Source organism: Charadrius vociferus, unplaced genomic scaffold, assembly GCF_000708025.1.
Source record: "Charadrius vociferus isolate BGI_N301 unplaced genomic scaffold, ASM70802v2 scaffold711, whole genome shotgun sequence".
NCBI lineage: Eukaryota > Metazoa > Chordata > Aves > Charadriiformes > Charadriidae > Charadrius > Charadrius vociferus.
The window spans coordinates 764,626-775,564 of record NW_009646852.1 but is presented as its reverse complement, the minus strand read 5'-3'; the positions used below and the strand labels follow the sequence as shown (position 1 = coordinate 775,564).

Sequence of the window (10,939 nt, the reverse complement as noted above, 5' to 3'; positions counted from 1 at the left end):
AGCCCAGTCCTGGAAGCATCCCCTGCTCTGTCCTGGGCCGGGGACAGGCACCCTGCGGGGGGGCACCTGGGTAAGGGGCAGGTGAGAGAAGGGGGGTGTTGCTGGGTGCTGAGCGCTGAGTGCTTGGGTGCAGGCAGGCAGTAGCTTCTTCAAGGGCTTTCCCGGGGTCTCCCCAAGGCTGAATGGGACAGTGATTGCCTGGGCATGCAGAGGTTGGATAAGAAATGTGGGACAAGGAACTTGAATCCAAGGGTGGGGATGAGTCCCCGCTCAGCAAGTCCTTTACTAAAGAGCTCATAGAAGAGCAGCTCCCCAAGTGCCAGGAAGTCTCCAGCTGGAGTTAACTCTGGTAGCCAGGAGCAGAGTCCTGGAGGAGGAACAGTCCTGCCGTGGCCTGCAGAACGGGGTCAGCTATGTCTTCTAACCTGGTTTCCTAAGGAAGTGAGGCAAATGTGGCTTGGCTGGCTCTCCATCTGTCTGTCAATACTCTTTGCGTCTGTTGGCTATGTTCGTCCCTCTCTGGCAGAGGAGCAGAGGATACAAACCTATTCATATGTTTCACAAAAAATAGCTGGGTAAAGAGAACCAAAATCCTGGTTCTGCCGAAGGGAAAGGCTGCAGCCTGACCTCAGCCGTAGTATTAGTATTAGACATGGGAGAATCCCCACCAGCCTGAGCCAGAGGGACTCAGCCTTGTAAGCTCTGCTTGTTTGCATCTGTGCACGTTGGGTGTTGCGGTGGAGATGCGGGTGCCCCTGGCCGATAGCATGCCCCGGGTCCCCCTGCAGCGGTGGTGGGCTGCAAACAGTGGCTGCAGCACTGGGTGTTGGAAGGAGCCGGTCGCAGGCGAGGTGTGAGTTAGGAAGCAGGGAATAGCCAAGAAGAGAGAGTTACTTTTAAGCCCTTTGAAGGATTTAACTGCTTAAATAAGGGCATGTTGGGGGGAGAGTCTGGCCACTGCCCCTTGCTGGGTGTCTGCTGGACTGAGGTTGCTGTGTGATCCCCTCCCCAGATTTGGGCTCTTACTTGAGACACAGGCACTGAGGTTTAATTCCTTCCACGCAGATTTGAACCTGCAAATCCCAACCTGAGGTGAATGCACGAATGGGCCAGCTGCTTGGAGCAGGGAGATATTTGGGAACCAGGTGCTCACAGCCACCGTGCTCCTGACTGCTCTGGATGTGGGGCTGCCTCCTTCCTCCCAGAGCATCGTTTCATTGTGCAGGGAGTCATTAAATATTCATCGAAGCAGAGACGGAGCTGCGCCCGGGCTGTGTGGGGAGGGCTGGTGCTGCTCCGAGCCCCCTCTCCCCGGGATGTCTGACGTGAGATGTTGACACAGTGATTAGAGCAGGGACTGAGCCCCAAGCTACCTGCTCCCGGGTGGGAGCCCTGGCCACATGCCTGGAGGCTCGGGTGCCCCGGAGGCCCATCACCCACATCCAGCCTTCTCCCACTTCCCCAGTGGGGAGCCAGGGACACTCTGCCCTGCACTCCGAGATGTCACTGCGGAGCTCGGAGCTGCCACTTCCAATCCCTGTAGCCAAAGAAGACAAGACATCTCATGTCCCCCTGAGTTGCTAAATTAAAAAGCTGCCATTTCCCGTCACTGATCCACTGAAGCTGCTGGGAGAGTGTCAGCTGAGCCCCAGGGGTGTGAGTGAGGGAAGGGGTACTTTGGGGATCATCCCAGGACCTGCAATGTCAGCTGCCTCCAGGTTTTCCCAGCAGCATTGCTGAAGGTGCCAGGTGATGTTCACCAGTAAAAGTGGAGGTGACCACAGGCTGCAGCCTCCACACTGACCTGCCATCCAAGCATGCGGGCGCTGGGATTTTCATTGTAGATTTAAGTGTGTTCAGGCCATTTCTACCTCTACATCCCCTCCTCTCAAACAGCCCGGAGCTGGGACCCCACCAGTGCTGGAGAGAACCCCTGCAGGCCTCCTAATCTCCCTCTCAGCAGGATCAGCTCTGCTGGTGTCATTCCAGACAGACACGTGTCCAACCTGTTCTTAAAAATGTCCTCCTCCACTCTGCCCAGACAGTTTATTCTGGACTTTGATTCTCCTTACTGTTAAAAATGTGTTTCTTGTGTTCAGCCAGTATTTTGCTGATTTTTGTCCAGCGTGCCATGGGTGCTTTGTCGCCTTCATCCAGACTCTCTTCAGCTGGCCACCACAGCACAGAGGAGGGGATGGCACGCTTGGGTGCAGGGAAGGGGATGCCTGGGGTGACATTGCTCATCTCCCAGCTGTGTGGCACTGCCAGTCGGTGATGTCTCCCTTCGCTCCTGCCCCGTGCTCCTTGCTGGGACGTTGGGTGCTTGTCTCTCGCTGTTGGGCACAGAGCGTGTTTGCAGGGAATCACACCATTTGCAACCCTGTCGTGTGCCCCGTTGGGTGTCCTGGCTCTGCTGGGGTTTCTCCCATGGACAGAAAAAAAACCCCAGAGCTGTGGGCGTTCCCGGCTCGCTCTGATCGGGGTGATTCTCACTGGGGTCAGTAAGATAGCCCCAGCTCCCAGTTTATGGGACTTAATGGCAGTTTGTGCAGGGAATGTGGGACCACACCGTGGCTAGGCAGCCTTTTTTTCAACCCCACCCACCCCTAATCACCCAGTATGATAGTTTTCTCTCCAGAGATGCCCCTTCCTTGCTCCCTCAGGTCCCCCTAACTGCTCTCTCTCTCCCAGGAGGCAGACGGCGGAGGAGCGGGAGGCTGAGCGGCAGCAAGCGAACCGCATCCTCATGCAGCTGCAGCAGGAGGCCTTCCAAAAAACCATCAACCAACCCATCCAAGCTGACCCCATCTGCGTCCACAACTCCTCTCTCTTTGCCCTCCAGAACCTCCAGCCTTGGTCTGACGACTCCACCAAGATCACCAGCGTCACCACTGTCGCCTCCGCTTGCGAATAAGGCTGGCACCCGCTGGTGGCACGTGCACCTTCTGCCAGCAGGGCTGTCCCCGGCAGAACACATGGCATCCCTGGTGGGACGCGTGGCATCCTTGTTTGTCCCTGGGGAAGGCTGGCATCCCACGGTCCTCCGGCCACACGTCCATCCCATGCATCTGGCTGGGGAAACTCTCGATGGGGACCAAAAGGAAGGGAAACCACCCCAAAAACTCTTCCCACCCGTGGGATTGCTGGAGCAGCGGTGGTGTCTTGCCTCCCCCCAGCCCTTTTGTTCTCTTGAAAGTCTCCGGTGCCGACCGTGAACTTGCTGACGTGCTGCCAGACAAAAAGCCCAGCCCTGAGAGACACGGCCGCCGGCGTTCACTCAGCCGGGGGAGAGAAAACTTCCTTTGGATTCTGCTGGCGGCAGGGCAAAGCCTGGGGTCACCCCTATGTATCTGTGTGTGTATATATATATACATAAAATGTATATATATATGTGTATACCTTGGACTGATGGCTTGAAACAAAAGGAGGAGGCTCCCTGGAAAGCACGTCTCTGCCGCGAGCCTCCTCGGGTCGTCTGCGCCGGAGACGTTCGGGGATGCAACAAATGGAGGAAAGAGCAGCAATTTCTGCTTGTGCCAGATGGGAACCCTCTGGATCTCACCTCACCGTCTCTCCTCCCCTTTTTCATTAATTTTTTCTTGCGAGGGGGGAATAAGAGAAGGATCTGACAGACTCCTGAGGACGGTAAATATGATATCTCAATTGTATGAAGAGCCCAAACTGTCCCTGGCTGCCTCGGACTCCGTGCCCATCAGTGTGTATTTTAATAACGAGAAGACCTTGGTGGCAGTTTGCGGGGGTAATGCAGTTTCTTTCCATGGATTATTTCCATATCATTTGCAAAATGTTGTCCAATGTTTTATTTTACCTGTTTCCCTTTAGAAGGCAATTCCCGATGGCGAAAAATCGATTTCACTCTCAACCATTTAACTTAGTTGTTTCTTTAATTGTACCAAGGGAATGAGACACAATTAAACAAAGCACTTCTTATAGCAAATGCCAGGAATATATAGAGATATATATATACAGTATATATTTTTCAGTTACTTATAATCTAAAACAGCACTGCCAATTTAAGCAGCTAGTACAAACAAGCAATCAGAAAACCTATTTTCAGTGAGATTTTTAAAGGCATTCGTTCATTTGGGTTTTTTAAGTTATGCACTTATAAGGTGTTTTATGTGTATTCATTTTATAAAGTGCTTGTGTAATTTATGTGGAAACGAAAAAACAAAATAAAAAAAAAATCTCCAGGGTACTGAATAAATCATTTAAAGCCTTGCTCTTCCCTGTCTGTTAGTTCCCCGAGAGGAGACGGCGTATCACAGCTAACGCTGAAGCCTCCGCCATTTGTTTAAAATGAAAATAGAGTTAGTGTTTCCGTTTGACTTTGCGCGGGTGCGCTTGACTTTGGAAGCTCCAGAGGTAATTTGCTGTATTTTAATCCCTCGTCCTCTAAACGTTTTCAGGCTTCGACCCCGCAGTGCGTTTAGTGCCTGCTTTAACCGAAGCCCTTTTGGGGGGCTTGCTGAGGGTAGCAGGAATTGCGCGGGGGCTTGGCCTTAAACGCAGGTCGAATAATTTCTTGAATAAGACCTTGGAGTGGGGTCTCACCTGGGCTGGGGGGGGTCTAGAGAGATTCGCGTCTGAATCTTCATATAGAAAGCAGCATTTGGGTATGAAGAAATCTACAAGAGTACACTTTAAAGACAACCTCGCAGGGAATTATTCCGGGGATGCTGTTTTCCATTCATGCTCGGCGTTACTCAGGGAAGTTGTCCCCAGCTAGGCAAGCCTTTCTCAGGGGAAAATCAAACCGGTGGGAAAACACCCATCGGCTTCCTTGGGGGAGATTCCCAACCTTACGGCCAGGGAAGTTGTGTTGACTTCAGCCTGGCGTTTCCGTCCAGCACTGGGAATTGCCTGGTAAAGGATGTTGGAGGAGAGGATTGAAAAAGGTGGCCAGCCACGAGCCCCCTGATGTGGAGGCAAGCTGGCTGTGGGATGCGGGTGACAAAATACCCCAAGCCTTTGATACCCACTGGTCGATAGTGCTCCTGGAAGCTGGGTCTGCTGGGTGCAGCATTGCTGGGAGCTTGTTAGGGGAGCGTATGAATAACCTGCTTTATCCAAAATCTATTATTGCAGGATCGGGCTGAAAATTTATGTTGCTGCAGGATTTTCCCGTCCTGCCGTCCAACACGCGACTGAACACAGAGAAACATCTGCAGCAATGGAGGGACAAGAAGCCAAAAAAGAAAAAAAAATCTGGGGAAAAAAAAGAAAAAACACAGGAAAATATGTAAATAGAGAGAGCACACATTTTTTGGAGGTATCTTTAAAAGATATCCCCAAAAAACTGCTAAAATAAAATACTTTGTATTTTTCCCCAGATAAATTTCACAGAAGTCTTTTGTTGGAATGCTGTTTCACATGTCAGATTTTTTTAGGAGCTGATTAAGCTGATTATTTAACATGTGCCCAACTTTGGCTACAAAGATAATGCTGGGGTTAGGGCTTAGTCCTTCTGGAGGCATTGTTGTGTACAAATCTTTAATGGTTTACAGTTTGTTGCAGTGTATGGTGGTTTTTTTCAAGGTTTCTGTGTAGGAAAAAGCACCAACCACAAAATAATAAAAAAAAGGATGATGGAGCTCACTGTTGATATTAAAGTGTTTTCTATTTTATTATTATGACACATCAATATCTTAAAATTTAATTCCAAGACAGCCATTTTATAATATCCACATTATTCAGTTCATATTCCAAAATGTTCCTCAGCGAAGTTGAATGTATGATAATGCACATTCAAGGGCATGTGTTTAGATACAATATTTAGCTACACCTTATTCTCGAAACTGGTGACTTCCTCCTTTTCTTATCAATCTTTCCCCTTGAAAAAAAAAAAAAGACCAAAAGAAAAAATAAAAAGAAATATTGATACGAAATTACAATATATGTAACATTGGAACCAGAAAAATAGTCATCCAGTCCTTCTTGTCCCTGGAACAATTGCTTCTGAAAGGGTTTTCTCTTAAAATATTTCTCCTGGATTCATTTTAAAAATTGGGTTAGTGGCAGGAGGTGTTTTTGATATCTGCATACGTGCTTCCAGTTATTAATATGATGATCTGTACCTAGACAATAAAAGTTGCCTGAAATATGATGGAATTAAATCAATAAGCAATGACACGAAACAATGACACATGATGATATGTTTTGTAGACTGACACCAGCTCAGCCATATCCTGGGGCCATCCATACCATGTTGAAGGATAATTTAAATTTTCCTATTATGCCTATTTGGGAACAGGAATAAAATTGCATTAAGACCCCCTGAAAGTCATTTCACCCTTCCCTCTACCTCAAAATATAGCAAATCCCCAATGTGAAATGAGAGTTAGGAAGAAATGTTTTTCCACTGTTTGTCTGTATGTAGGAAATACAGACCAAGGTAGAAGAAGAACTCGGGCTGGAAGGGGAAACCTGCAGCCGAGAGCATGAGACATCGCAGGAGAAGGTGGCTGCGTGCCTCTACCACCCGCAACGCTGCCAGGGACCAAGAGCTATCGATCATCTTGGGTTGGCTATAGATGTGCTGAGCTTTTAAAGGCAAAATTCGGGGGGTGTGAGAGGGGGGAAAGCACCCTCTTTGCACGAGCAAGCGGAGTATTAAACATCTGTGCAGAGCTGGAAGAGACGAAGCCCAGCTGGATGCGCTGCGGTTGTCTGGGTTTGGTCCCAGCTCATCAAACTATGTGGGCAGGAGGGAGCCAGAGGTCTGGCCCCCATTTAGCCAATTAGTTAAGCACATGAGTCATCCAAACGAGGATCAGTTGGTTGATGTCTGCGGAGAGATGGGCCCAGGGAAAGGCTGAAAGGTCTTTGCTGGAGCCTCTTGCCTTGAACGGAGCCTGCAGTTGAGCTTTTTCCTGGGCACGGGCCAGCACATTTGGCCCCTTGTGGTACGTGCGTGCCCCAATTTCCACGTGAGTATTTGTGAAGACCTCATGCAGCTTTTCTTGGGCTGCATCATCCCATCTATGGGGCATTTATTGTGTATTTAATGCTATTTTTCCTGTAGCAGCATCTGTGAGAGTCACCTGTATGTGGCATTTGCTGGAGGAAGACCCAGGCGGGTGTATGTATCCTCTAATACAGTTTGTATAATTGGTAATAAAAAGAGGCTCTGACCCCACCAACACCCATATACAGGATCATTTTCACTCCCTCACTGGGACTGTAGATCTGTATTTTTGGATGTGCTCCGAATTAACTAACCCACCAAAAAAAAAAAAAAGAAAAGAAAAGCTTAAAACCGGGGCTGCTGACTCGGCACGGCGTTGGCGGGAGCGCAGCCCCACGGGAGGCAGCCCCCTCCTCGCTGCCGGGGACAGCTTACATGCAATCGTGGGCTAAATGGGGTACAAAACACAAGCCTGACAAAACTGAAAATGGCTTTGCTGAAAACTGTTTGGGTTACAGTAAAAAGCCAGCCCTGTCTGGGGTTCTGGGACAGCTGGAACTTTTTGAATTAATCTTTTTTTCACCTTTTTTTTTTTTCTGCCAGAAACAGACTGGCTGAGTGACACTGATTTCTTTGTGCAACAGTGAGCTCTGACGGCCACTTATTTGAAAAATGTTTGTGAAATAAGATTTGGAATTATCAAAATATCCTGGGTGGGAATTTTCTAAATGAAAAGGTCTTGATTTGTGAAGAATAATTAGATTTAATCTTTTTTTGGTTTTTTTTTTTAACAAATATTAAGTGAAGAAGAAAAGCACACAAAGCTATAGATTATCACAACAAGCTTCTGTTGGAGTCAAACCAGATTGTCTCTGTTTTTGCAGATCTTTTGTTTGTGAAGCTAGCTGGGACTTTGATTTATTTTTTTTTTAATTATTGTTACTAGTATTATTTTTGCCTTTGTTACAGTAGGAAATTTCTGTTTGATGTGTCAGTGCTTGCCCAAGATTAGGACAGAGGTTCTTAGCCCCTATTCCTTTCCATTGATCAGAAAGTTCTTGTTACTTCAGTAGTTTTAAATGGATTCTATACATTTATTCAAGTCAAACTTAAAACTGTATTCAAAGAGATATTTTTTTTTTCCAAAGGCAGTGAAAAATTCTTGATTTTCCAAGTCTATAAATTAATTTTTTACTTCCTTCTCTCTCTCTTTTTTTTTTTTTTTTTTTTTCCTTTGCAGCTAGTTGTGGTAAGCCTGGGGCTGACTCCAGCAGCTCTTCGCTGTCTAAGTCCTAATTACGCGGCAAAACCTCCAGCTGAAACCCTGAGTGCTGAAGGTGTGCGAATCCCCTGTTGCAGAGAGCTGCAACCCCCTGCCCTGCGCTCCCTCAGGGCTGCAAATTCAGTACTTACCCCTAGCTCAGCCGCCCTGTGCCTTTCTGCTTCTGGAGCAAAAATAAAATGAGCAGAAGTAGATGGGGAGTCCCCACGCTAATTCTTGAGCAGGAAGGAGCAAGGCTTGAGGAAACTCGTTTTCTTGTTGCCTGCAAAGAATGTAAACCCGCTGGTCTGAGAGCTGCGGTTAACTGTCTGTCTTTCCTCGACTGCAGCCGCCTAAAAATAACAAAGCAGTGATTAAAAAATATCAATCAATATATACTTTTTTTAACTACAGTTGGGAAGCGGTACAAAGACAGGGATAGATGAAAACCTGGAGAAAAGCTCTCTTTCCCAGGGACTTTCCTGTCTCAGCAGGAGGAATTTTTTTTTTGGAAAGTCGCTTTGTTTAGTGATTGGTACCTGCTGTTGCCGATGCTCAGCTTTTGGGCATGTGTCAGGGCTGGCCAGACTCTTCCTTTCCGGGTTTTCATTTTGAAAGCATTTGGTTTGCGATGCTGGTGGTCAGCGGGAGCAAGACCGAGCCTGGGGAATCAGGTATGTTGGACATAAACCTGCCGAGGGGCAGGGCTTGACCCCAAGATCTCCCTACATAAAGTGGCAAAGGGGAAAAAAGAGGTATAGGTGGAGAAGGGGCTCGCTCAGGAAGCAAGCACAAGTGCATCGAGTTGTGGCCAGGCCTCTGCACAGCTCTCCTTCCCCCGGGGTAAGAGTGTCCTCGCAGCTGATTTGGCTGTTTTCACAGGAAAGCCCCGAGATCCTGAGGGAGAGAAGGGGGAATCCTCCCAGGTCAGGATGGGGGAAAAGAGGACAAATGCCAGCAGGTCCCTGGGAGCCACGATGTACTGGAAAGATGCTTTTCTGAAAGTTACAGAAAAAAAGGCACCAACGAGCAGTCGGGTGCACTTGGGACTTGGGGTCCTGCTCCAGCAGAAGCCTGGGTTGGGCAGAGGAGGTCTGTCCCCCAGCAGGGACCATACCCGGCCCACCCAGCCCTGCCACAGGTGATGTCCTGGAGGATCTCGCAGGGTCTGGAGATGTCCCATCAGGAGGCTGCTGCTGTAACGCAGGTCCTGGCTATGGCACCCACTGGTGATATGGGTGTGCAGCACAGCGACAACTGCTGGGGCCCATCCAGGGCACTGCCCTCCTTCCAGGATTAAGCTCCGGGAAGTTTTATACACATTTATAAGGCTGTTGGGTCTCTGCCACTGCCAGGCTGTGCTCTCTTGCCGTTGGAGGGACCCCTGTGACCACAGAGGGACATGTCCTGGGCGCCCTGCCCACCGACACGGCTGCTCGCAGAGGCAAGCGAGGGGTCTGTGGAGGGGGCATTCCCCACTGCCCCCCGTCCTCAGGGAAATGCTTGAAGAGATCTGGCTTTCATTTTGGGATGGAGTGAAAACAAATGTTGAAACCTTATCGGTTGTTGTGACAGGTCTGAAACCTGCCTTGGCCGTGGCTCGCGCCACCGCATCCAGAGGCAGGAGCTGGGACACAGAGCAGAGTGTGATCTCTGGGGAGTGAGGCAAGAGGGATCTGTTGGTGGACCCACAACTGTTCCCACGCAGTCTCCCTCCAAGCCTGGTCCTTTGATGATCTGGGGGTACACGTACCCTCAAGCAGAGCTGTGCCACACACCATGGGCAGAAGCAGGACTCGTAGCAGTCAGGCGAGAGAGCACAGAGCCTACCCTGAGACCCAGGGTGCACGTGTGTGTGCTGGCCCCTGGGGAAGCACACCACAGCAGGGGCAGAGAAAGCCCAGGGACAGGCGGAGGCACACCTGTAACGTTATCCCATGGAAAGGGTTTCCTGAGAGAGCTTGTAGCCACAGACACTGCCAAAAGAGGTGAGGAACAGTGTCCTATTGCTGAATGTCGCCTGCGTTTCAGGAGCTGGTTTCTCTCCCTTTGCTGCCGACAAGTGGGATCGCAGGAGGTAGGTCCTGACTCCAGCCCCTGCTCCCCTTCTCGGAGTAAACCCTGACTCTGGCTGATAGCTCAGCCCAAACTGGCCCTGGTGGGATGGGGGGAGTTGAGACCCTCTCCATACAAGAGATGGGGGTTGGTGAGTCCTGCCTGGCAGTGGTACAGATGCTGCCGTGCGTGGCTCTGCCCCCGTGGTTCTTCTTTCTTTCCTTGTAACACGCCCACCCCAATTTCGGGCTCAGCAAACCCCCTCTTATTTGCCTTTATTTTAAGCGCCTGTGGATATTCTCCAGATGGAAGCCAGGGGACCTCTGCAGCGGATGGAGAGAGGGGCTCTCTCTGGTTTCCCCCAAAGGATGGGGTCCAGGGCAAGATAACGCCTCACACAAGTGCCTTGAGACAAATAGGGGTCAAAGCTATCGGTGTCTTGTCCCCCCCCCAAAATGCATGGCACCACCCTTTCACAGGTGAACCTTGGTGCACGGTGAGCTGGCCAGAGCTGCAGGATGGTGTACACCAGCAGGAGTGAAAAGGTGTCCCGGTGGCCACCTCTCCGCCCAGGTGTGAGCACCCACGGGTGACCTAGACACGCAGGACCAGGGGGGGACACCCTGCCCTTCTACTCGCCCTTGTACTGGGTGGGGAAGCAGCCGGCGAGCATCTCCGCCTGCCCCGCTGCGACC

General features: G+C 50.0%; 1 protein-coding gene across 1 annotated transcript in view; it reads left to right on the top strand.

Annotated features, from left to right (window-relative positions):
- LOC104294636 (T-cell leukemia homeobox protein 1-like) overlaps positions 1-2,914 on the top strand; it is an 11,842-nt gene extending 8,928 nt beyond the window's left edge. The window contains exon 3 of the mRNA XM_009894258.1: positions 2,692-2,914. Within this exon, the coding sequence (XP_009892560.1) occupies positions 2,692-2,914 (223 nt within the window). The remainder of the gene's footprint in view (positions 1-2,691) is intronic.
- Positions 2,915-10,939: the final 8,025 nt, after the last annotated feature.